The sequence below is a fragment of the Emydura macquarii genome, unplaced genomic scaffold (genome assembly GCF_026122565.2).
Source record: "Emydura macquarii macquarii isolate MOO-44397 ecotype Brisbane River unplaced genomic scaffold, CSIRO-AGI_Emac_v2 contig_1254, whole genome shotgun sequence".
Taxonomy (NCBI): Eukaryota; Metazoa; Chordata; order Testudines; family Chelidae; genus Emydura; species Emydura macquarii.
The window spans coordinates 3,287,479-3,314,620 of NW_027131391.1; the positions used below are offsets into that span (position 1 = coordinate 3,287,479).

The 27,142-nt window shown below is 43.1% G+C and overlaps 1 protein-coding gene across 6 annotated transcripts in view; it reads right to left on the minus strand.

The window, feature by feature from the left end:
* Window positions 1-27,142, minus strand: part of CCDC60 (coiled-coil domain containing 60) — a 138,696-nt gene that overhangs the window by 94,238 nt on the left and 17,316 nt on the right. For 4 of the 6 annotated variants that reach the window (XR_010920230.1, XR_010920231.1, XM_067550288.1 and 1 more), the window contains exon 1: window positions 2,278-3,033. The exons of 1 other annotated variant lie outside the window; for it this stretch is intronic. Coding sequence is in view for 3 of the 5 variants with exons in the window: in XM_067550288.1 (XP_067406389.1) it covers window positions 2,278-2,583 (306 nt within the window). In the remaining 2 variants the exon portion in view is untranslated. Of the gene's footprint in view, window positions 1-2,277; window positions 3,034-27,142 lie in introns of those variants that run through there. One more of the 6 variants, XM_067550287.1, reaches the window with a different exon arrangement.

Sequence of the window (27,142 nt, forward strand, 5' to 3'; positions counted from 1 at the left end):
CTATATCAAATTACTTTTTACAGAAATTATATAATTTTAGCATGCTCATTTAGTTCAAATTTCAAGCAGCAGAGTTCCAACTTGATTCCAGAACCTCCTCAAGAGCCATATTCTGATATCACTTTCTGTGCAAAATTTCTATTGAGTTTCAAGATTAGTGTAGGGATCTAAAACTGTCAAAAGTTGCTGCTGAATATCTAAATGTAAAAGATACTTCTAGGGTCTGAGGGAAGGGCATTTTAGAGGTTATATGCTATCAAGGCTAAAATACTGTCATGGGCAAAAATACTGGCAAAATTTGCTGTACCTCTACATACATATAGAACCAAAAGCCTTTTCCCTATCAAGATGACAAGATGTTAGAAGCTAGTCAAATACAGTGGGTGGGAGCCAGTCTTTGGTTAGAGCTTTAAACATTCCATCCAGAACTTTAAGATGTAAATGCATTCCAACACACAATCAGTGCAGAAAATTAAGCAACACCTGTGACCCATCTGTGCCTAGGATAGCCACCTGAAAATGCCAAGGTCAGGGCAGGCTGCAAAAGGAAAGCAGATTCTCCCAAACTGGTGGCTAACTCTGCAGTAAATTCACCAACCAATATAAACAGTGCTTCTAATCCCCCACACTGGTTATTTATTAAGAAGCTAAAAGCAAGAAGCTACATAGCCCTCTTATTACATTTCAGCCTCAGGCTCCCAATCAGCCACTAGGTCCATTAAAGGGATAAATTATTAAAACGCTATTCCCTTTATCAAAAAGGTTCTTCTGATCCCCAATAATCCAGACAGCGTCACAACACCTAAATCCCTTTATGGATCTGAGCCAAAGTCACTATGGTTTGTATTATAATTGCTAAGTCAGAAAGAGAGAGGATGTATGTGTGACTGCATTCTGGGTATATTCAGACAATAAGTGTTGTTGCTTCACTTGGAGGAGAGCACAAACAACTCAGTGAATTACAGATTTCCTTGCATGAATCAACAATGCTGGAGAAAACAAAAACAAAAACAAAGAGTGGGACTTAGCAATTGAATCTCAGATGTTGGCAACCAGGCAAATGATATTTTTTGGCCTAGTAACTCAATCATTAAACCAGACAGTAAAAAGGGACCTGTGGAAGAGTAAGATCCCCCTTGCCTAGTGTCTGTGTAACAGCAAAAGAGACCATAAAAGCAGTTCCCAAACTATGGGTTGTGACCTCAAATGGGGTTGCGCCATCAGCAGATGGGGTTGGAGCAATCTCAATGTGGAAGATGCCATTTTGCTCCGCACAGCATGACCTTGCATGCGAGGTCTCCATGCTGTCTAGGGTCCTGGCAGGAAATACTTCATTAAAATTGGGTCGTGATGATAAAAGTTTGGGAACTCCTGCCATAGAAGGTGATAATTACACTGGTAGTCAAAGTAGCATATAAATAATCAGAGTTAACCATACTAGACGTTCTGTGAACTCAAATACAGACACCTTTCAGAACATAAAATATGCCCCATAACATCTAAAGCTGTACAACTGTATCTCTACTTGATACAAGAGCTTTCATACCACCTGTCTAACAACTCTCCTCAATTCTAACCCTCCACCCCCAGACTTTTCCTTTGCTCCATCTAACCTGTTGTCCCATCCCCTAGACCCCATCATTTCCTGACTCCTAGCTCATCCTTCCCTCATCTTCAGTCGCTCTCTCTTGATTTCATAGAATCGTAAGACTAGAAGGGACCTCAAGAGGTCTTCTAGTCCAGTCAACTGCACTCAAAGCAGGACCGAGCATTATCTAGACCATTCTTGATAGGTGACTGTCCAACCTACTCTTAAAAAATCTCCAGTGATGGAGATTTGCTCCTTCCCTTCAGTTTTCAAGAATGATCTGGTTACCTCTACTTAGAAATGCCACATATTCCCATTACTCTAATTCTCTCTTGGATCCCCCAAAACCTTCTAATTTCTCTGCTCTATTAAAACGGATCTTACTAAAGCCTCTAAAGATCAAGCTTAAAAAGCTCTTCTCTATTCTCAACCTACAAAATATAAGGTCAAAGCACTTTTCTCTGGTTTAATTTTTTACTGATGTTCTGTGGTGTCATTACTAATTCGATCATATTGGAATGATTGATTAATAGGCTGGCACAGCACATTGTGTCAGACTACTTTTTTGCTCTTTAAACATAAATTGACTATTTATTTCCAGTGGAATGTGCCTCTACAAATTTACTTACAAAATGATCCTTTATGCTTTGGAATGAAAAAAATTAATAATTCAGAAAAGGAAAGCCTACCTGCGGCAGCTGTCCCAAGTAATGGAGGGTGAGTTTCTTTGGCTCTAGGTAGAGAATCTCTCCAAGCTCCTGGTATGGTTTCCAGCTGGGTGTCCAATAACCGTGCTGAGTGAGTTGCTTGTGCCTCCTGTGGTAGTTCTCCCAAAACACTTGCTCCTGTGTGGATTCCCAGCAGTTATAAATGGTGCTGCTTCTAGCCTGGACCTTTGCACCTTTCTGTGTGGGGATGGGCAAAGGTCTTATGAGCACAAAATAGCGAGGGTCCAGAGTCTTAGTGTTCCCAGGCATCCTGATCTTGCTGTTCATCAACCTGTTGGCTACTGATACTGGTCCTTGGGTGGGACCCTGGTGTTTCTACTGCTGCTATGAGTGATTCTAATCCCCTGCCTTTCACCTCCAAGCAACCCCTGCAGCAGAACACAAAGTTCTTGAGACCAACAATCACCTGCCGCACAGACCTCAGAGCTGATCCTCCTTTTAATTTACTAGGTAACCCAACAAAAGCATCTGCCACAAAATAATAGGGGATATAAACCCAACCCACTCTGCAGTGCCTCCGCCAGGGGAGATAAACCATTAATGAACAAATCCACAACCCCGCCCCACTAAACAAACCAACAGGCCAGAGAACCACAACACACTGGGCTGAACAGAAGGCTCTCTGGGATCCCTCTGAACAGCTTTATTCATTCATTTCAAAAGACAGGATAAAAACCCATCTCCTTTGGTTGGAATCCTAACAACAAAGACATTTGGTCGGCCCCCAACCCCGGAGCTGCCCCTCCAGCTCAGGAACAGGGACCCACGCAGTTCAGAGACACACACCCTCCAGGGTTAAGGAACTGACGCCCCCTTTCACTGAGCCCTCCCCAACCCCCCCGGAGTCCAGGACCTGAGCCCCAACCCCAGTGTCCAGGAGCTGAGTCCTCCTGCCACTGAGCCCCCCAGAGCCCAGCAGCCGACCCCCCTCTCCTGATCCTCCCAGTCCAGGAGCTGAGCCCCCCTTCCCCTCCACTGAGCCCCCCCACACACCCCCCAGTCCAGGAGCTGAGCCCCCCTCCACTGAGCCCCCTGCCACCAAGCCCCCCCCCCAGCCCAGGAGCTAAGACCCACCCTCCCCCCGGTGTCAGTGCGGCTCTACCCAGGCCACCAGCCCCAGGAGTTGAGGGCCCCCCCCAAAAAAAAAACACGGCCCCCCACGCCCAGGAGCCGAGGCCCCGCCCCAGGCCGGAGCGTGCCCCCGGAGGCAGCGCGGCTCTACCCAGGCCACCAGCCCGAGACGGCGTCCCCTGTTGTCCCTGACAACGCGTCACGGGCCTCGGCCGCCTCCTGTTGGTTCCTAGCGCCAAGGCGGCGGCGCGTGCTGGGGAGGGGTAGAGAGCAGAGCAGAGCAGAGGCGGGAGCTGTCGGTCCGGCCCCCCTCTGCGGCGGGGCTGCGGCTGCAGCGGCGCCCGGTGAAATCGCTGTGCTGGTTTGCATCTTTTACAGGCAGCTGCAGCCGGCCCGGCTTACCTGGCAACTCCTCGGACCACCGCTAGCTGAAGACCGGGGAGGTTAGAGAGCCCCTTCGCTTGCAGTGAGCACACGAGCTGTGTTGCAAAGCACTGGCTGGTGTAAGCCCCTAGGATTGCTACCCCTACGTACCCTTTCATTTCTTCGCATTACCCATGTTTGACTGGGCCATCATGTGCTTCCAGCCGAGCAGACTTCAGCTGGAACATCAACAGAGTCTGAAGGGGGGGGGACACCAACAAAAACCATAACAGTTGCAAAGCATTTCAATGGGATACCACAACAGCATCATTCATGGTGGGAGATATTGAAAGCTATTCTGCAGGAGAGGGAGATGCACATTTGTATTTTCCATGATTTTGGCTCCCTGTTGTAGATATCATGAAATTAGATTACGATTAATAGGTTGAAGTTGTTAGATGAAAAATTTAGAGAGATGCAAAGTCCTTTGTAGATATTAGTATTTGCAATACTCCATGGGAAGCATTTTATTCCCATTCTACAGATGGGAACAGTTAGTATACAGATGTGAGGCCCCCTGCTCAAGGAAACACTGGACCTGCTCCTGCTTCAGTGGAGACTGGCAAAACTCCCAGGTGATTTAACTAGTGCAGGATTAGGACCACACCCAGTCAGTGGCATAGAACTAGAATTGGGGTCTCGTGCCTTCCAGTAGGAAGCTCTATCCATTAGCCAATATCTAAAACAACAGTTCAATAGCTTTGCTTTGTCAGTGAATTTCTTCCACAAACTTTCAAACTTTACACCAATCTTGGCAAACTATCCCTAAGTGGTGGAAAACAACAATTCAAGATGAGTTTAATACTATATATTTTCTGGCCAGAATACATGCAATAGTAGCAGCAGTAGCCTATTATTTATAGTACACAGTTTCCAGTGAAGGAACATTTGTATCTTGTCAAAAACTCTCCCACCCCTTTGAGTTCTATAAAACTTTGAGGGTATTATTTACAAATACATTCTCTGTTTTCTAAAAGAGGTGCTTAAATGTGGAGGAAAAATACAGTACTCCTATTTATTTTCTTTCAAATACTCTGCTAGAAATAAGAGATTAGGCAACGATAGTACCTAACTATTTTGTCACAGTCCAAGGTGAAATCTTCCATGGCTTTGCTTTAAAATCATTTACCAAGCCCTCCTAGCTGGAGGACTAAATCTACTAGACAGAAGTAGATACCAAAGATGAACTCTCCCCTATCCCCCAATCAGGCTTTTTTCCAAATCATACTGATCCTTCTTTCTATGCAACATTTCTAAGACCTGGCCTTTTCTATCTGTGTGCAGAGCAAACTAGGGATTTTTTTTCCTTATCACTTATCCACAGGCAGGTAAGACTTCAGATTTGGTAGTCTGGTGAGAAAAAATGTTTGTGCCACTTTTCCAGATGTGGTCTCATTGTCTCAAGGAAATTAAAGTGAAAACTGATACTGTTGCAAGTGTCTAAAGGCATCTCTTTGCATTCTGCTTGTTCTGATCTGGATGACTGCGCCTCATTTCTGGTTTCTCATTTTCATTTTCTTAGGTTTTAATGAGTCTGACTCTCACATGCTCATATATTTAGTTTTTTCCTTACTCAAATATAAAATTAAAATGCCACCACCATCAGCACACTCACATGACAAGTCAGAGCTGAGACTAAACCCCAGTAGCAGTAGGAAACTGACACCATACTTGAAAGCTTTGCTGCAGCCTACAGGGTTCTGACAAATAGAGTCTTATTACTTTCACTTTGCAGCTGCTGCTTCTTGCAACACTGTGAATATCAACTCCTAGAGTAAACTCTGGAGCTGGCTGCAGCCTTGTGAAGATAAAACTGTACTGAGTACACGCAATTTGCATGTGGAGGACTGCATTTGCAACCATAAGTTCTAGAAGTTTATTTTAAATGAAAGATTGAATTCTGCAGAGGTTGATGGCTTAAACTCCGCCATCCTTGCCAGGAAAAGCTTCCCATTCTGCATTGGTGAGTGGTCCGGCACAGGTTTTCCAAACCTAAATCTACTCTAAGTAAAATCTTGAGTAGAGGCATTGGAAATGCAATTTTCCCTATATAGTACATCAAACAGAACTTAAAAATAGACTCACCCATCTATTCCCCAGTATATTAGACAACAGCTGGAATGGTTAATCAGGGTACTGCAGTCAGAATATACTTCTTGATGGGTGTGTGTACATATGTACACGTACTAAAAATCTTTTCCCCATAATTTTCCTAATACAAATTGCAACATCTCATTTAGCCCTAGATTTTTATTCTAGGAATTTAAACAGAAAGGCCTGATTACTATCATGCAAAAAAATAAAAAAATAAATAAAATTGGATTTTAGGAGCAGCCTTAAAGACTAAAAAATTGATTTTACATATATGCAATAATCCCTGCCCTTGAAAAATTGAAATTTGCTGGCTCTTAGTGATTTGTTTGCATTAGAACAAATCTCTCATTTCATAAGCTGAAGACTAAAGCTAGTAACTGCTCCCGAGCTGATCTCCTGGCTATGTTTGTTTTGGCGGTTGGGTAACGTGTATGTTGTGCATGTGCATGCATATATTTATAATGAATAATTCTTTAAGATCTATTTTTACTTGGTTTTTTTTTTAAATTAACATTCCTTATATAGACTCATAGACTAAGGCCAGAAGGGACCAGCGTGATCTAGTCTTACCTCCTGCATACCACACTCCACAGAACCTCTTCCATCGACTCCTGTAATAGACCCATAACCTGTAGCTGAGTTACTGAAGTCCTCAAATCATGATTTAAAGATTTCCAATCACAGCAAATCCACCATTTACTCTAGTTCAAATCAAAAAGTGACCCATGCTCCATTCAGCAAAGGAAGGCGAAACCCCCTAGGATCTCTGCCAATCTGACCCAGAGGAAAATTCCTTCCTGACCGCAAATATGGCAATCAATTAGATCCCTGAGCATGAGACTCACCAGCTAGACACCAGAGAAAGAATTCACTGTAGTAATTTGGAGCCCTCCTCCTCTCGTGTCCCATCCCCTGCCAATGGAGATATTTGCTATATGGAGTTAAAGGTGGACTATGTGCCATTGTAGGCAATCACACTATCCCCTCCATAAATCTATACCCATCCACTGCTCTGAGCACATGTATCATATTGTACAGTGTACAAAACTTATCATGGAAATCATGAACTCCCCTTTCCCTCTGATCCATTTAGAAGGCACAGAAATTATCCCTTTAGCTCCCTTACTCCAGCCATTCTCTCCTCAAAAGACTGGATGAACAGATAACTTTCTGAGTATGCCGCAAGTGCTTAGAGACTTGAATTATACATAAAAACTAATGGACAAAATGGGTGTAATGTGCTCTTTGCTAGATGCTTTACAGAACAGTGGATAGCCACGTTCTGTACAAGTAGCCCTATGCCAAGCACATTGCAGTAATCCAAGCTAAGGATCTAAACACTGTAGTAATCCAAAGTATCTAAATGCCATTACTTAACAATAAAAGCCTCTTCGTTCTTCTTTGGCTCAGCATCTACAATTTTGGAGAGATTGTCCCGGACTAGACCAGGCTTTTCCATGCAGTAGGTTATTAGCTCCTTGCAGCCGCTGGGCAAGGCTGAAACTGTTTGAAGGCAGCCTGGATTGATTAGTGATGGTGTGAGGCTTTAGCCTGGTTGGTTTAATGTATGTGATTTGTATTTCTGTGCATGGTGCCTAGAGCTAGTGATAGGCACTCTGTGCAACTGAAAAATCAAATTGTAAGCAAATAATTTGAGTGCTGACAACGTACTCAGTGCTGGATAAGCACATTTAGAAGACAAGAAGCTATGTGCAACCTAATTTAGACACCCACACAGAACAGTTAAGGCACATTGTATAGCAGTAAGCAGTTCAGATGTAAAGATACGAGACCCACGCTAAGACGTAGCACATGAAAAGGAGATGGCAGTTCAAGATGCGGGCAGCATGAAAATAGGCACAAAACCATGTGTGGGGTAAACCTGTTCCTTTACCAGGCAACACTATTGATTTCAGTGGGAGATTCCTTGCATTAGAAGGGTCTAGCTTCAGGCCCTAAGTTAGGAAGGGCTAGAAGGCCTTCTTTCTCTATCTTGTATGCTCACCTCCTGCTGGAATTGGTCCCTCTACATTCCCTCTGCCTTGAAAGTTGGCTGGAAAATTTACTTGTGAGAGAGAGACAATGAATAACAATTGAATCAGCTCCAAGACTCTCAAGCCCCTTGCCCAGCAATGAGAGTGTCTCAGTTTAGACTATTTATATGGAAATACCACTGTGTTTTCTCAAAGGCAGCACTGTATACATTATTCAGAAACAAAAAAATGGATTTGCAGTTTTACATTTTTGGAGACAGTGTGCACAAACATTTTTATTTAATGGCACATGAAGAATCATGAGTAGAACTTTCCAATTTGGTCAGCACCTGTGCTACAGGCGTCAGATTCTTTTACTATTTGTTTTTATGCTATCAGATAAATTTCTCTGCTGCTCCATTCATTGTCTAGTCACATTTTCAAGGGTTATTCTGAGAAAGACAGATATGAATGTATATTTTTAAAGGCTGTCTGTCTGTAATTTCTCCATCCAACATACAATTTTGGTGGCAATTTAACAGCTCTTACAAATTACATTCTTATCGTTTCTTGGTTGTCATCAGAGTAAAAGTCATGTCTTTTTATCACAATTTTCAGTTTCCTATTGCCACTGTATTTAACAAAAACTTCATTTTTTTTTCTTTTTTTGTCCTTTGCTTCTATTTTCTTATTGCTCAAGGGCAGTCTCAGAAATTCAAAGCTGGTTCCTGATTATCAGTTGATCCAGTATATTCTCCTCTTTTGGCAGTTTTGTAGAAACTCTCTCTCTCCCTTCAGTTCCTTCCACCTAAATGACACCCCTTACTCAGTAAATTACCCTTTGTCTTTCAAACAAGTGGCTCACAATGTGACATTTTGAATGTATAATAGCTGCATTCCAATGTATACCTTTATCAGGGATCAAGCACAAGACCAATAGAAAGTCACTGGTGCAGAAAATCAAAAGATTTGCATATTTGTTCTCTTGCTTTCCCTTCCAAAACAGTTGCTCTGTTCTGTATTTTCAAAGTTTGATTTTAAAATGGGAGGAGTTGGTCTTTTTGACAGAAAAGCTTCTCTCCCACCCCAGCCCTACTGCATTTAAGTTATTGAGCAGATTTTCCTACCCAAATGGTAGAAGCAATGACATCTGCACAGGTATGTGCCTCCTTCTCAGTCTGAATGGAATATTATCTTCAAGATGTGTCATTTAAAGTCATACAGAAGCGATGGTGGAATCTGACCCAATCACTAAACCTAATCCAGCAGCAAACAGGGAGTATTTCTCCTAAGTGTCAATCTTCAGGCATGTGAATCAAATGTGTATTACCCCACAAAATTGCAAGGAGAGGGGAATGGATTAACTGACCTCTCGACATCCCCTCCAGACGTACATTTTTCTGAAAATTGGTTGAACACAAAACATTCTCTGTGAATATCTGAATTTTTCAACAAATCTGGTTCACTATGTTCATTCCCCTTTCTTATTTAATTTCCTCAGAAAGTTTATAGCAGGAATAGTCAGAGAGACAGGACATTTGCAATGAATATTGAAGAACAGCTGTAGAAAGTAAAGTGTGCTGGCCTATGATTAGCATTAGATTACTTGTGTGAATATGCACAATCTAGGCCTTGTCTACAGCATACTAGCAATTATGCTGGCAACATTATTGTCACTGGGGGGGGGGGGGAGTTGTTTTTCCACACCCCTGAGCAACAAAAGTTTTGCTGGCATAAGTGCTACTGTAGACAAGCCTTTATTTGGACTCCAGTGAGCTCTTACTCAGGTCCATAATCGGGCAACAGAAACATAGTGTGAACTCTGAGCCTGCACGTCATTTACTCAAAGGCCCCTTTATATCACTCGGGTAGTATAAAGGAATCATAAAATAGGGATAAATTCTATTTATATCTACTGTAAGGACAATGACATGACTAGAGCAGTGTAAAGTGGCCACAGTATAAATAAGAAGCAAGAAGCCCTTGGAATTTTTCCACTGAGTTCAGAGGGGCCAGAATTTCACCCTATATGTCTAATGTGACTAGCTTGAATTTTGAATGTTTAACAGCATTAACATACTGTTTGCAAATGAGCTACAGACCATGACTTTTTCCACAATTATTTGGTAAATAAGCAGTATTGCCAGTTTCAAGCATTAAAAAAAAAAAAAATCACGAGTCAACCCCCGTAAGAAATGATTGTCTTGAAAATCTCAAGCAAAAATTAAATGCTGGGTTCTTTTTAGTTACCTTCTGGTTTTGGATGTTTTAGGATACTCTCACTTCAAGCTTTTCACCCTAACCATGAGGGCTAGAAACTTACTTTAAAAAAAAAAAAAAAAAAAAAAAAAAAAAAAAAAAAAAAAGGAAGCTGCAGTTCACATGCACTCTCTCAATTCCAGGAGCTGGGGCTTTCAGAAGTACACCCAAAAGTGCGAGATTAACAATAAATTGCAAGAGTTAGCAACACTAAACAAGGGTGTGATCCTGCAAGCTGCTTTACATGGGGGTCAGGGGAGGGAAGAAGAGGAGCAGGGTTGGGGCCACGGAGAGGGGCCATCACTGGGAAGTGGCTGGCCCCTTTCTGCACCTGACCGAGGCTTGCAGTTTGCGGGGGGGGGGCGGCAACACAGCTTCCTGCCCCCCAAACTTTGTCCATGTTAAAAAGTGGGGGGTCTGGCCCTCCACTTTTAAAAATGGGGGGCCATTGCCCTCCAGCCCCCTGTTCTGGTACCCCTGTGGACATACCCCTGCTAAACTTTGGTCTAGCTCAGTGGTTTTCAAATCATTTCTCATTTGCAGACCCCTTTGGAAATTTCGAATGGAGATGCGGATCCCTTTGGAAATCCATTGTCTATATATGTAGTTAAATTCTGTTCAGTCAGTTTTCAATCTGTCTTTCATGGACCCCTTAGACATTGTCCGTGGACCCACGGGGGTCCACAGAACACAGGGTGAGAACCACTAGCTCAAACAATAGCAGTTAAGTTGGGGCAGATGAGCTGCACAAGTCCATCCAGGATCCTAGGCATGTACTTGAGCAGCCAGCTTGTGCTGCCACCCATGCTAATCACAGCTTCATTGCCATTACTATTCGAGCTAGCTAGATCAAAGCTAGCTGGGGTGTGTCCACACGTGCTGCAGTCACCCTCTGATTGTGGTGTAAATGCACAGACAGTCCCCTCCCCTGAGTCTCACTCCACACCTGCCCTTTCGACCTTCCTCACCTGTGCTCTCCCACTCTCCATTTCCTTGTCTTTGCTTTAGCTAGTCCTTTAACTAACCTTCCCTGGCCATCCCTCTAAAAAACATTGTGCACCAACATGATATTTGCAACCATCACACTGATCACGCTGGTTGTGTGTTCTGTCCCTTTTTCCTACCCTTTGTCCGTCTTGTTTATTTAGATTGTAAGTGCTTTGGAGCCAGGACTGTTTATTACTGTGTGTTTGTACAGCACCTAGCACAACAGGGCCTTGCTCTTTGCTGGTCCCTAATACATTATACAGAAAAGCATGGAATTAAACTACCGCCTGAAGAGTGCAATTGAAGCACAGTTTATGAACAAGACATCTATATTGGTTTCAGAAAGAGGGGATTGAGGAGTCTTGTGAAAAAGATGGAATGTGAGATTGAAATAAACCAGACATAGGCAAGTGTGTTGTACTAGGTGGTTATTTCCTATTCCTAAAATGTTTTATTTTCTTGTTTACAAAAGAAACATGCCAGAAAATTGTTTTTTTTTAAAAAACAAAAACAAACCTACCTTGAATGATTTGACATTTGGATGGAACATTGATTTTGCAAAATCACTATGTGATAATGATAATCATAGCTCATTATTGATATTCATGTCCTTGTTAACAGAGTCTCAAGGCTAGGTAGGCAGTGCTACAATGGAATATCATGCTGCCCTAAGGAAGGGTTTGGTTTGGGAATAACAGCTTCAAGCTTCATATTTTCTGGGATGCAATGGATTGGGTTTATTACAGATTTGAGGGAGAACGGAGATACAAGCCATGCCTCTGCCAGACTGGCTGTCCTGAGGAGCCAACAGCTACTGTCCTTAAATGAAGTTGTGCCAAAAGAAAGTGCTTCAGCAATGACAGAGAATCTTGTGATGGGGAGAAGGAAATGGCTACGGCCCAGTCCACAGTAGGACCCAATCTGTGCTCGCAATGACCATTATTCCTAGTGCACTTTTAACTGTATTTGACAGAGCTGAAAAGGTGCACAAGAATCTGATTTTGTTGCAACCAACCACACGAAGTCAAAGCCCCAGAGGTAATGAAGTAGGGACATTTATAGAAGAGGTGATCTCAAATCTGAAAGTTATTCTCAGTTGGACAGATTCCTCTTAGAAGACAGGATTGGCTGCTGTTCACGCTCCCATTCTTCTTTCCTTCTCCCTCCTCATGCTCTTCCGTTAATGCCTAGTAGTGCATGCTCTTCTTGTTCACTGAATAGTAGGTGAAATTGTGGCCTTAATTAAGTCAACGTTAAGACTCCCAGGATTTCATTCCACTACAGTACATCTGTAGAAGTCTTAAATAATCACTCATTTCTCTCTATCACCCCACTGCTGCAGCGTGGGCTGGTGTGCTAGGCTTGGGGAGTTTCAGCCAAGCAGTTGTTGTCCTGGGTCACCCTTTCTGACCTTTTCTCCCTGTCTCTATAATCACAGAGTCAGGAATTTCCAGGCAGCTTTCCCTGTAAAAAGAGGACATTCTGAAAGGTCATACTACTTTTCCTACAACTGTTGTGTCATATGGGGAGCAGACAAGGCTAGGCACTGTGGAGACCCACAGGAAAATGCTTCCTACCTAAAAGATTTTTTATAAGACAAGGGACATGAGATGGGTGAAGAATGTGATAAAAACAGTACGTGTCTGGTTGTATATAGTGTAAACTGGTGGCAGGGAAGGTAAAATTAAGTTGTAAACTACAGTTCAGTTCATGTCCCTTTCCTCCAGGCCACTTTAAACACAAAGACAACTTGATAACAAGAGCACCGTGACTCATAGAATCAGAGTTACTAGTTGACCTTTGGGGTCCCTTCTGTAACCCCCTGCTAAGATTCATGATTTGTTGTGTCTAAACCATCCAAGACAGATGGTTACCCAGCCTCCTTTTGAAAACCTCCAGCGAATCAGCTTCCATGATCTCCCAAGGCAGTCTGTTCCATTGTCCTAGTGTTCTTACACTTGGGAAGTTTTTCCTGAGATTTAATTTACATCTGCTATGCTGTAGGTTGAACCCATTGCCTCTTGTCCTGCCCTCTGTGGCAAAAGAGAACCATTTTTCTCCATCTTTTTTATGGTAGCCTTCCAAGTATTTGAAGGCTGCTCTCATGTCCCCCTTAATCTCCTCTCTTCCAAACTAAACATACCCAGTTCCTTCAGCCTTTGCTTGTATGGCTTGCATTCCATCCCTTTGATCATCTTTGTCACTTGCCTCTGGATCCTTTCCAATTTCTGCACATCCTTTCTGTAGAGTGGTGACCAAAACTAGACACAGTACTCCAGCTGAGGCCTAACAAGCACCACACTGAGGCCTATTGAGGGCCAAATCACCTCCTGTGACTTGCATGCTATGGCTCTGTTAATGCAACCTAAAATTGCATTTGCTTTTTTTACAACAGCATCACATTGCTGTCTCATGTTGAGGCTGTGATCTATCACAACTCCCAGATCCTTCTCAGCAATGCTGCTGCCATTCTGTATTTGCACATTTGTTTTTTTCCCCTAGGTGTAGCACCTTACATTCGTCTTTTTTGAATTTTATTTTGTTGTCTATAGCCCAGTTCTCCAATTTATCAAGATCCCTCTGAATTTTAGCGCTCTCCGCCAAAGTTTTGACAACCTCCCTTTAGCTTTGTGTCATCTGCAAATTTGATTAGTAGGCTCTCTGTTCCTCCATCCACGTCATCAATAAAAGTGTTAAACATCTGAGAACACTTGTAATTGTTGCTAGAGGCCTTTCCAGCTTCCAACAAGCTGAGAAGATAGAGAATACACCCTTCCCCCAGGGAACAATTGTTAGAGCAGCTATGCCTGTGTTTTTATAGCTGCATCCAGATCACCCATGTGTCAGGCAGGGAACCTAGGGCTCTTTGTAACCTGTTAGATGCTGGGACTTAAGGAAACTGTGATCCTAAGAGCATCCCAGTGCTAGAGAGCTAGATCTCCAGTATCTAGCAGTAAGTCTCAGCTAGACAAAGGAATGTGGTTGTATGGGCTTGAATGCGTCTTCCATGTAAACTGAGCAAGGGAAGACAATGGATGTGCATTTACACAAAAAGGAAACAGCCATTAAAATAGCAAGTGGGAAAGAAAGCCTCTTAATTAACCTGGTATGAGGAGAAGACTGCAAAAATTAACATAGCATCAAGATCCCTAGTGAACACAGCAAGTAAGCCTCCAGGCGGTCTTCCTGATTTTGAAAACAAAGAAACTTTGAGGCTATAAGCAGAGAGAGTGAGTCATCTTGGCATCCTGCATCTGGAGAGACAAAAACCCAGCACTTGGCCAAATACCAGCCAATCATGTTGGAAGGCTGACTGTGGTGAGAAAACTACTTTGGACAAAAAGACTAGTTTATTAAGTTAGGCTGTAGTCTTATAAGACTATTTTCACTTTTATTTGTTTGTAACCATTTCTAACCACTTCCTTCTACTTGGTATCACTTAAATCTCTGGTCTTTATTAATAAACTTAATGTTTTATTGCACAGCCATCCCAGTCCAGTATTGCAAACTGGAGAGTAAAATCCTCAGCCAAACTATCAGGCTGGTGCTGCGTACTGTTGTGACACTGGCAGACCAGTTGCCAGCTCATGCCAAGGCTCCGAGGCCTCACTGAACACTGACAAACACAGAGCTGGAAACCAATTTGGCTCACCTAGGTGTTGGTATTGTTCAAGCAGGTATTAGAGATATACGAATGGGTTTTAGGGTTTAGACTTTATGGAATGCTTCTCAGTTGCTACATGGATGAATCTCATTTATAGCATCAGTACTCCATGGTAATATTTAAGTGTTTGCTCTATAACCATGAAAAGGTGCTTTAAAACTGCACACCCCCCTTGTCAGGAGAGAAGCATTACCACGTGTGAAATACTAGTTTGCCACAAGAGGTGTCATCTCCTCCCCAACAAAAGAAGGCCTGTAGATGATATCAGACAAGCCATTGGAGAACATCAGTGGACACGAGACTTGGATGATTGCTTCCTCCACGCTCACGAAGAGGAGATGTGCACAAATGCTCGTCCCATCAGCTTAAGCTCTGTGGAAAGGGAATAAAAATCCCTGTCAAGAAGAAATGGTTATCCCTAGGCTGCTTGGATTTCAGGGAGAGGGCAAGACTCCTAAACATAAGCAAGGGGTCCCTGGCCATTTAGCTGGAGTCAGTCAAAGGACATCTAGAGCTTGCCCATTACAGAAGCTTCTATTACTTTTTGAAACCCAAGACTGACCCATTTTGGTATGTGTGTTTACCTGCTTTAACCTTGTAACTAACTCATTTCTTTTTCCTAGTTAATAAATCTTTAGTTAGTTTATTATAAGATTGGCTACAAGCGTTGTCTTTGGTGTGAGATGCAAGGTACAACTGACCTGGGGGCAAGTGAGTGGTCCTTTGTGAGTGGGAGTAACCTGAACATCATTGTAATTTTTGGTGCAAGGCACCATTTATCACAAAGACAAGCTTGCCTGGGTGGCAAGATAGATCAGAGTACCCAAGGGGACTGCCTGTGGCTTCATGTTAAGGCTGTTATACTGCTTGAGGAGTTCACACTTGATACTTGGTTGGTGAAATCTACATCTAGAACTCAGCCAGTTTGGGGTTTGTGCCCAGCTTCTTAAGAGTCATCCTGGTGGTTGGCACTCAGTCGTGAGCCACTCCAGACAGACTGACAACTCTATCTTTACAGGAGCAGTGAAGGAGGTTTTGTAAGTGCTACAGTGACTGGGGCTGAGCACTGGAGGGGAGATGGTTTGTGGCGGGGCTCAGGGTTGAAGAGGCTATTTGTCACCCTGCAAGGAGTAACCAGGCTAGAGGAACCAAGCTAAAGTCACTGTACTGTAAGCTGGCTGTCAGTGTCCTGTGCTGTGCCACTTTGGCTCAGCATCCTAAGCACCCAGGGCTACAGGGCAGGTGGGACAACCTCTTACCGGTCTGGGTGAGCCTCCAAAGCATCACAGGCATCTTTATATCTTTGCAAAAGCTAAGTGTATGGGTGAGACAGAGGCAAATTATACCACAAGACACAGGGCAATGGAGAATCTAACCCCTGAGGGACCTTGGGCAAGTGATTTAATTTCTCTGGGCCTTTACAGGTTTGCAGTAGTTGCAATGGATAAGTAAATACCATTCCTTCTTATCTGCCTATCAACTTAGCCATCTTTGATTGGCTGATTTCTTATAGTCATCCTGCAGAGGTAGGTCTTGCAAGATCTGAAGGAGGAGAGATAGCAAATAGCATTCGCTCAATATCAGTGTGGGGTCAGCCTTCAATGAGTAGGCCACAGTGTGGAATGTACAGCAAAGTCAATTGTGCGAGAAGCTGAAAAGTGAACAGGCACTTTTCACACCATGTGAAGGAAAGAGATTGAAAAGTCTTTGCAGAAGTGGTCATGATTCAACCCCCTGCCTCCGTAGCTTGGGATTCTCCTATTGCATGTGTTCACCTTCTGTCTTCATCCCAAGCAACAGTTAAGCCAAACATTATTTTATTATCCCAACATCTGGCAAGCAGCTCTCTAAGCCTGTCACCGTAAAGATAAATGAGCATGTTTCTGTGACTGACTTCATAAAAGCATATGAAAAAAAAGTAGTTAACTAAAGGATATTTCACAAAGCCAGTAATATAAATGCAACCTCTGAGCTAACTAATTCACTAAAGCAGCAGTAAAAAGAGAAACCAGCTTCCCATCTGTGGCAATAGATGTTATTTTACAGAGGTTCTAATGAGTTATGCCAGGTCCTGCAGTTTATTTAATTTCATCAGGAAAATGATAGTGCACTAGATGCTGCGAACTTCACAAATAATAGTTCTTTTGTAGTAAACAGAGAGGGATAATGAAGCTGGGGGAAGAGAAGCTGCCTGTTGGGGAGCTTCTCACTAGGCCCTAGGAAATGATAGCCTCACAGTCACTCATTTTCAGCTGTGGCCAGATGACTGAGTTTTTAGCTGTGCTGAAGTAGTGAACAAATATCGAAAGTGGCATGCTGAAAACCCAAGCCACAGCTTTGCATGGGTCATTCAGGAGAAAGCAGTGACAAATCTCATCATGGTCAGAAAGCCAAGGTCAAAACCAAACTGAATTCAAGTTTTCCAACAAAGAGCTGTGGTTTGTGGGAATAATGTTGAATAATGTCACATGTTGATGCTTTTCATATTCTTGACTATCCAAAGTAGCTCTCGTTTCTTCAGACCAAGATGGCCTGCGAGGCTGTTTCAAATGCCTGGTCCTGACAGTCTGAGCAGGGTAGACTTCAGTTCAAAATCTCTTGTCATGTAAACCTTTCTGACCCTAAAATGAAATCTCCCTTTGCCTGGATACAATCTTCTTGTCAGCTCAACTATCTGCCGGCTGGAGAGGGCAAGGGTGGAAGGAATGATTTACGCTCCATTCAGAACGCTGTTAATACTGCTCTTGGTTCTATAGCAAGTGTCAGTTTATTTTGCACCTAGTCTGAGCATCTCCCAGGCTTTAATGAAACAATCTACACAGCCCCCTTAGGAGGCAGGAAAGTATCATTCAGGTTGCTTGAAACTTTTCCATCAAAGGACGTTTTCTGACAGAATGGTGGGTTTTCAACTAAAAGATTTTTGTGGGAAGTGACTGTTTCCCCTCAAAAATTCACATTTAATTTCTGAAACCCAGTCTTCCAGCTGTTAAGTGTGAACAATACACAGAACTGTTCAGAAAAACACCTTTGTGCCTCCCTCCCCGCCAGTTGAAAAACCAAGGACTTTTTAGTAGTTTTTGGCCAAATGATTTAGAGTTTTGGTCGCCAAAAGCCAAACACATTTTTGGTTTTCTAGTATTTGGTTCCCCCCCCGCCCACCCAGGCAAGGTATCTAAATTGTTCATAGAAAACACAAGCCATTTTCTGACCAGCTGTGTTATTTTTCACATTGATCAGCTGGGAAACTGAGGAAAAGAGAAATGAAACCAACGGCCCAAAGTCACTCATGGGTGCTGCTTTTCCATTGCCCTGCAGCTTGTGTGGTCATTTGCACAACGTGTGTGTAAAATTCTTTGCACAGATGGAGATGACTGCACGAGGTGCAGAGCAACAGAGAATAAGCCTCTGGGAGTCTGTGTCAGCTCCATGAGTGGACTCCAGGTTCCATAAATCTCCGTCCCCCATTGCCTTAGACACAGGACCATGATTCCTAGGTCAAGGTGAAGGTGGAGCCCACTCCATCTGGAGTTGCCTCTTTTAAAAATAGTCTCCTGCAGAACAAAGTTGATTCATCCCAACTAAGTTGATGGAGGACTCCCCTCCCCCCCCACACCAACACTGCTCCAAACACAGTTGTCATAAGGAGTCCAGAAAAACCAAAGACCAAGGAGTAGGAGGCTATTAACCAAAAGAGTAATTCAAAAATAGTATTGCATAAACCCCACATTCAGTCTACTCCCCAGCTTTGGTGGCTCCATTCCGTTAAGACCTGTTTACCCAGGACCTGTCCAGCGACTTGCAAGATGTTCCTTAAACTTTATATGTAATAGAACACATCTTAGAGATAGAGGACACCAGAACCCCTTCAGTACTATTACTGACTTCTAATTAACCATTGCTTATCTACTCTATATCTATTAATCCTATTTCCTAAACATAGGAGACCTGAGAACTCACGAGCGTTTGCTATGGTTCAGTTTGTTTTCCTCTTGGCCAAGATCTCGTCTATGGTAGGTCTGAATCAGTGTGGCAATGGATCAGCATTCTCATTGCATACCCTGTGAATACCTGGTTTAGGAAACTGATGATCCAATCAATCAGTGAACTGCTTGTCATCCAGGCACCCGTTTTGGACCTACTTGCCCTGCCCAGATTACCCTGTGGCGTTGATGTGACATGAAGAATGGTCTGCAGCTGACATTGGAAACCCATCTCTTATAATTGATCTGACCACATGTGTATGTGGCTTTGATTTGCCACGTCATTCACGGGCCCTTCTGAACCGATTTTGAACAGATCAGGGTCAACATGCAGCCAACCTTCACCCATAGGGGCCAACGTGAGGATTCCTCTGTGACACTGGCAGACCAGTGTTATAAGACTGTGTTTAGACTTTATGAAATGCTTGTAGGATGCTGCATGTATTATGTTATTTATAATGATATCTGTATCCTATGCTATAAGGTAATATTTAAATGTTTGTTTTGTTTCTATAAAAATGTTTGCTAAGACTATAAATCTCCCCAGTTAGGAGAAAACCATTACTAGTGTGAAATACTAGTTTAACCACAAGAGGTGTCATCTTATGCCCAACGAAAGAAGGCCTATAGACATCAGACAAGCCATTGTGGAACATCAGTGGACAAGAGACTGTGTTGATTGCTTCCTCCACACCAATGAAGAGGGTATGTGCCGAAATCCTCATCCCACCACAGCTTGAATGCTGGGGGAAGGGATAGAAATCCCTGTCAAGGAGGAATCATCACTAAGCCCTCTCTGAATTCCAAGAAGCAACATTCTAAGCATTTTCTAACAGACATATAGAGCTTGCATATTACAGCAGCTTCTATTAGTTTTTGAAACCTAAGACTAACTCCTTTCTGTGTGTATGTTTACCTGCTTTAACTTTGTAAAACACGCTCTTATTTATTTCTTTTCTTAGTTTATAAATCTTCAGTTAGTTTCTTACAGAATTGACCACTACTTTCATCTTTGTGAGAGATCTGGGGTGCAACTTACTGGTTCTTTGGGACTGAGAGTAACCTGAATATGGTTGTGATTTTTGATCTAAGGGACAATCTATCAGAAAGGCAGGCTTGCCTAGGTTCCCAAGTTCCCAAAGGCACTGTCTTGGACTCCATGTTAAGGCTGTTACAGTGTTTTAGGAGTTCACACTTGTTACTTGGTTCGTGAAATCTAATTCTAGAACACACAACCAGTTTGGGATTTGGGCTCTGATTTGTAACACTCTGCCCTGAGGTTGGCACCCACATTTGTGAGCCATTTCAGAGAGCTTGACACCCACATGCTGTTGGGGCTAAAGACAATACCACACATCACTGACAATGGTCCTCTCACCAGATTTGATGATGGCCTGAGGGCGCTGAACTTGGTTGATGAGACTGCTGCAAATTGGCTTGGCAAGCTCTGCATCCGATAAGAAGGACGTAAGCAGCGATCAATATTGCTAGCATGCACTTTCAGCTGTATGAGAACAGGTCTGAAAATGAGCCCAAGGACCTGATTACATTGCAGCAAACAGAACCAGATCACAGCCCATGGAGGGATGGGTAGGACATTTGCCACGTAACTTGGTTTAATGAATACATCCTCTCATTCACACTGGTGCAAATCAAGATTTGATTTGCCTTCCGACATATCCAACAAAAACCTCCCACACATTTCTGAGGGGCTGATTTGGCTCTCAGTAACAAAGCAGAAGGTAGATGTAGTACTGGGGGTATGGGTGGGGGTCACAGGTAGAGGGTCAAGCTCAGCACGGTCCGGCATCTCCAAGCTGGAGTAGACACATCAAGAGTCCAGAGATCTTCCAAATGCTGAGGTTAATGAAGGATTTAGAAGCGTTTACTCTTTTCATTGCTTCTCTGCCTGCAATGGTACTTATGAAACCACCTAAATGCCCAATGAGATCACCCATGATTAATGCTTCAACATACATACATACATAGCTAAGGGATTAGTCAGGAGCAGGCCCTGAGTCAAAAATATTACGTACTGCCCTTTTGCAACAACATTTATACTTGAAAACCAGGAATTCTGAGTGCTCTGCTACTAACCACATGCCCGAATCTCCTCTTTCTCACACTGGTGAAAGTCAGCAGTAACTCCATTAAATGGACAAATCAGATGGGAAAGGAGAAATCAGACTAGACACCCTGTATGTTCCGGTTATGCACAGCGAAGCATAAAAGCCCATCAGCCTCAGTGATGTACAGGAAAAAATGCCAACCTGAGCAGAGAGCAGGAAGCAACTGCAGGTGAAATCCTAGCCCCAATGAAGTTAATTGCAAAATACTTCCATTAACTTCAGTAAAGTCAGGATTTCACCCTGCAGTTTTTTAAAACAATATCTTGAGAAAAAATTGACTTTGGCAAAAACCCAGAGGGCCTGAATCTGCACTGCCTACAAGTCCTTCTGATTGCTACCACATAGGGCAAAGAGACCAGCTTGAACTAAAGAGGAGAGAGTATGACAGTAAAGCTAAGTGCAAGCAATTTAGAGGAGTCTGATGCCATCAGGTAACAAGCAGCTTTTAATTGGCCTCACTTGGAGAGCAGCCATGCAATTTAACATAAGGAGCAAGCATGCATCCAAAATACAGAAGGTGCAACACCATTAAAATACAAGGCAGCATAACGTCAGGCGAATTGCCGTTTGTTTGATACAGTGCTACAGTTGTGCCTTTTCGGAAGAATCTCTCCATGGAGGCTAATTAAATGCTAGAAAACAAACTGGAATTGGCTGCAGTTTGCTCTGCCTGCTGCCCTAGCAAACAATCCCTGATGCAGAAACCAGCAAATTGGGCACCGACCAAGTGACACGTATTTTGAGACACTGAAATCCCTGCTATGCATTCGGCCTTTGAGTATGGCTCTGGGCAGCTCCTGCCAACAACCATTTCTCAGAATTTCAGCGGAGTCTAGTCTCTTTCCTTCTCGCCCCCCTTCACAGCCTCTCCTTTCTACGTCTCCTGATTTGAAGGGCCAGGATGGTGACTTGTCATAACAGATTGCAACACAGGCACGTAGGTTTTAAAAGCCTGTGTCACTTGTCCTCCAAGAGACGGTTGGGAAGGTATTAGGCTTACTGGGGGAGAAAAAGCAACCTCTCTTTGGGATATCTTGTCAGTCCGAGACAGTGGTGGGGCAAGTCAACAACTTCCAAAATAGGCCCTCCACAGCACAGGGGTATCCATTCCCTTTCTTCAGGCTGTTAATATACTGTCCAGAAAGAGCAATTACTTGGATTACAAGTGTCACCAAAATTCACACACCTGATGGTTAAACAGCCCAGACTTTTAAATAGGGGCCCCTAACTCAAATCTGAAATGAACTGCCTCTTGCCACTGTCTAATCCTTACTATTGCAGTTATCCTCCCTCCCCCCTCCAGCAAGAGGAGACATAGGGGAAGAAAAGGGAAAAAGTAGAATTTGGATCAATAAAACTATGCCTAAGTCCCTTTGAAAACGTAATAAACATAAAAAAGCTGATGTCTTCGTTTTTATTATGCAACAGCTGTGATGTACCTTTACTGCAAAGTGGTGTAGAAGGTTGACAGTGAGATTTATAGGCTGAGAGAGTTTTAAATTCTGTGCACCATGGCTTACAGTGCATTATTGGTCTGGGGTGGATTACTCACAAATCCCCACAGGTAATTCCTGAAGCTGGGTGGGGGAGCAGGAGGTTAGAGGACAGCTTTTCGGTTTCTATGCCCACAGGTTTCCATCTACAAACAATTACCGGCACAGGTGAGTTCATTTCAGAGCCCAAGAACCCAATACATAGGGGTTTCTGGGTAGTTAGATGTCTAAATGACAAACTCTGCCCACAATTATGAGAACCTGTAACCTGGGCAGCTGCCAGAATCAAGGCTCAGTTAAGGCTGAGCTGAACATTTGGCCCCATCTGTCTGCATGTTTCCCCTATGGTGATACTGCCCCTGTGGCTCTGGAGCTCTCTGTTGTTCCTTGGAGTCTATGGATTTGTCTGGAGTGCCTCTTGATCCCCCTAACACACAAGGCCGCTTGGGGAGTGTTAAGCAAATGAACAGGAGCAGCCAGAGTCCCTTCCCCCATTTCCTAAACTAAGGAAGTCAGGACTCTAGAAGAGGAAGGATGGCCCAGTGGCTAGGATGCAGGCAGAGACTTGGGAAATGGGATTCAGATTCCTCGCTCTGCCACAGGCTTCTGTAGTGATCTTGGCCAAGTCACATAGGACCAGCCCCTCAAAAGATATCTAGGTGCCCGAGTCTACCATCTAAGCCACAGTGGCATTTTCGAAGCCATTGCTCAGCTGCCGCCTGACTCTGCAGGCATCTAAATTTCTACTGGTTGCCATTTGCCAAGCCATCTAAGCCCTGACATCAGTCCCCACTAAGAAATAGCTGAGAGTCCTCGCCCAAGCTGAAGCCCTAAAGCAGGATACTCAAGCTAGGTGGGGAAATACCTATCTCACCAGCAGGCCCCACCCTGTAGGCATGCTCTGAGCCACCCAATACTGGATACCTGTCAGACTATGCAGCAGGAAGGCGGGAGGCAGGCAACTGATGGGGCAGAGGGGTGGCAGCAGAGCACCTGCAGAGAAGACTGCTGGGGATGCGGGTAAGAAAGGTAGACAGGATGAGCAGGAAACACACATACATATAGTTGCAGCTGTATTGACTACTTAATCAGCCCCTTCCTGGCATTACTCCTGGCCAGATAGGAAGTCCCTGCTCTCTCTAGGCAGTCCTGGGCACCTAATTCAGGGTGGAGGATCCCACCAGACATGGGTATTATGAAGATAAGAGTGTGATGTGTCAGAAATGATGGTAAATGGCAGAAAATGCCAGACAGGCTATTGAACAGAGGAAGAAACAAGTGCAACAAAGTGGCGTGCATGTCTTGCTGCTCTTTTGTGATCTTTGCATTCCTGACAGCAAGTTGCGAGTTTGCAAAGTGACACTGCAAAGTGTCACCATGGCAATGTCGTTACCTTGAGACTCTCACACCATTGAAGGTGAGAGTGGTTCTGGGTCTCATCAGGGTGGGGTCCCACTGGCCTAGAGAGGCGTTAAGGCAAGTAGATGGAACAGACACACTTGGGGGAATACATTGTGTCTGAGGCATTACTAGATCAAAAGGTTTTATTTTAGTTAAAGTCCAGTGAGGGGAGCTTTTGAAGAAAGTTTACCTCAGAGATCATTGATGACTCAGTAAAAGTGTCCCAGGAAGATTACTTTCCAAACCAGTTCTCTTTCCAGAAATAGAAATGCAACATTGGTGCAGGGTTCCTAGATGCTACAGTAAGAGAAAAATAAGTAACATTGGTCTTGCAGTGTTGCACGTACCCAGTTCTGCAATTCTTGATCATACAGAGTGAAATGGGACTACTTAGGTAAGAACATATTACTGAGAGTGAGTAAGGGTTGCAGAACTGGGCCCAGCATGTGCAAAGTTTCTCATTGTTTTAGGAGTATGCCCACACAGAGCTCCTTTTTTCTGTACACACTCTGCACTGGACAACAACAAGCACAGTATTGTTGCATAATCTGCCTTTTTAAAAGTATAAAGGACAGCAGCAAAAATAAACTACCCTAAGCGGTGGCACTCAGGACCTGATCAGGGAAAGCTCTGTACTAGCTACACTGGAATATATAAATCCTACATTCTACAGTCCCTAGAGATGATTTCTTTTTCCCTTCCTTTCTCAGTCCAGCACATGAGCTTGCAAAGCTCAAGGGTTTCAGAAATCTATCTTTGCTGCTGCCTTACTTCTTAAAAAATTCTGTACAACATTTATATTGGGCTAAGGAGTCTTACTTTACTGTCTTTCAGTGTCAAATGCTGCCTTCATTAGAGATCCAAATACAGCTATAGGTTCCATGTAACTGATCCAGGCAGGTTAGAACAAAGGAGGGGGGAAAAAAGCCAAAGCTTTCCTTATGAAAAGCAACCAACTACCATATTAGGAAACAGCCAACTGCAACCTGCTGTCATCCCAGAGTTGTATATTTCCATGGCACTCTTTTCAGCATCTGCAAGATGGGGTCCTTTTCAAAGCATTTGAATATGAATTCCTGGCATGCTTTTGAAAGATTGCTCCACAACTTGTCAAAACTTCCTGAAGTGCAATGTTGACGCTACATTCTTGACTGCAATATCAGCTTGTTAGAATAATTGAAATGTAGAAGGAAATTCATTAAAGATCTCTCTCATTAACACCATTCCTTGCAGGCCTGGAGAAGCTGAGATTTTGTCAGGTTGCATTATCACCGAGTCTCTGCTGCTTCCACAGCTTGCAGAAACTTTTCAAAAAGAGGGAAAAAAATTACATTTCACACTCTTGAATACATATAGTCTACCTACACAGTGTATGTTTATAGATATAGGTCAATATATAAGTGTAAATAAAGAACTTGCTGATTTCAAAAGTCTTTTGCTTATATATCTACATTTTTCATTTCATTATAAAAAACAACAACTTTGAAACACTTTCAAAATATATATGGTAACTCAGATGTGAGCTCAGAAGAAAATGGAAGTGTGACTAGCAGGCAAAACACAAAAATCTTCATACCCAAAACACAACATAGATTCCAAGGCCAGAAGGGACATTTGTGATCATCTAGTCTGACCGCCTGTATAACAGGCCATAGAACTTCCCCACAATAGTTTCTATCTAGAATTTATCAACATCCTTCTTCCATTGCTGACACCAAAACTGAATGCCAGTTCCAAAGAGAGGTAAAATGACCTTTATATTTGAGGTTGTATTGAATATAGCATGAAAACCCTTTTAACACAGAGATGATGAGCATGGAAAGTGCTGAATCTTTATAATTTACTTATTATAAAAGTACTTTTTCCACTATTAAGAATATTTTAATACTATTTCCCTACATAGAAAGCCATAAACAATAACCCAAATAATGAAAGCATTTCCTAAGATCCTGTGATACCTTTATTACATCAACATTGGTACAAAATGTAGTCTAACAGGATTTAATCATTATGTTCTGTATTGCTTTAAATACTGGTGATATTACCAAAAACTGTATCCATTTAATATTAATGCTAAAAACTTATGTGCTCAAAAGTCAGAAAATGGGACTTGACAACCTTAATTCTGCTCTCTATACTTCTAGAACGCAACAGGGCCAGATCTTCAAAATCATGCATACATCTGCTCATGCTGAATGTAAGTGTGCAAAGGTATTGCTTCCCATATGCTTGAGGTTACAAGCGGTTATGAATGTATGTCCTTTTGACCATACATTTGAATGCTGGTGATTTCAAAAGGGGCCCACCGGGGCTCGATGCCCAACTCAATGAAGTTAATAGACAGTAGCTTTAAAACAGACATAAGGAAATACTTCTTCGCACAAAGCACAGTCAGCTTGCGGAACTCAGTGCCATGGGATTTTGTGCAAGGCAAAGTATAAGTGGAATCAAAAGAATTAGATCCATTGATGGATCTAACCTCCATGAATTTCTGTTAGCTAAGATGGTCAGGGACACAATCCCATGCCCCAGGTGTCCCTAAACCTCAAATTGCCAGAAGCATTTGGCACTGGTCACTGGCAGAAGACAGAATACTGGGCTAGATGGACCATTGGTCTGACTCAGTATGGCTGTTCTTATGTCGTTTAATGACACTAAGGCTAGATCTACACAACAACTGCCACAGGGTCCCAGCTGCAGCTACACCCCTGCAGCACAGTAGTGTACACACCTGCTACAGCGCTGGAAGGGGTTCTGAGGACACTAGTATACCTACCTTCCCCCTAGCTAGTAGCTGTAATGGGTGCTTCTGGGTGACAAGCCCATACTCCCTGGGGAGGCCAGCAATGCTAGCTTAGGCCTCTAACCCAAACATGGCTGGAGAGAGAAAGACCCACAAAACTAGTGCCTCCAGTAACACTTCCCAAAAGTAAATCTCTCCCCTGAGTATTAGATCCTAGAGAGCCTTGCTTTTATTGGGCACTCAGAGAACATCATTTATAATTTTTCATGGGCTTGTTTGTAGAGCCCTGCAAATCTGCAGATATCCACTTTATAACCGCGGACCATGTTTGCGGATCAGATACAGATACAAATTTTGTATCCTGGCAAAGCTCTACTTGTTTGAGCTTCCTTTGGAAGTTCTCAGTGCACCACCTTGGAGCAAGCTCCGGCATTTGAGAAACACCGGCCAATAAATATTTCCGATATCACCATCTCCCAACTGAAAGCAAATTCTATTGTCACTGGACTAAATTTTGCTTTTAAAAAACATTTCTGCTTTGCACAGGGACAGATGCATACTCATTGACATATGTTGTTATTTCAGTGCTTTTGCAAGTTGCCAGGATTT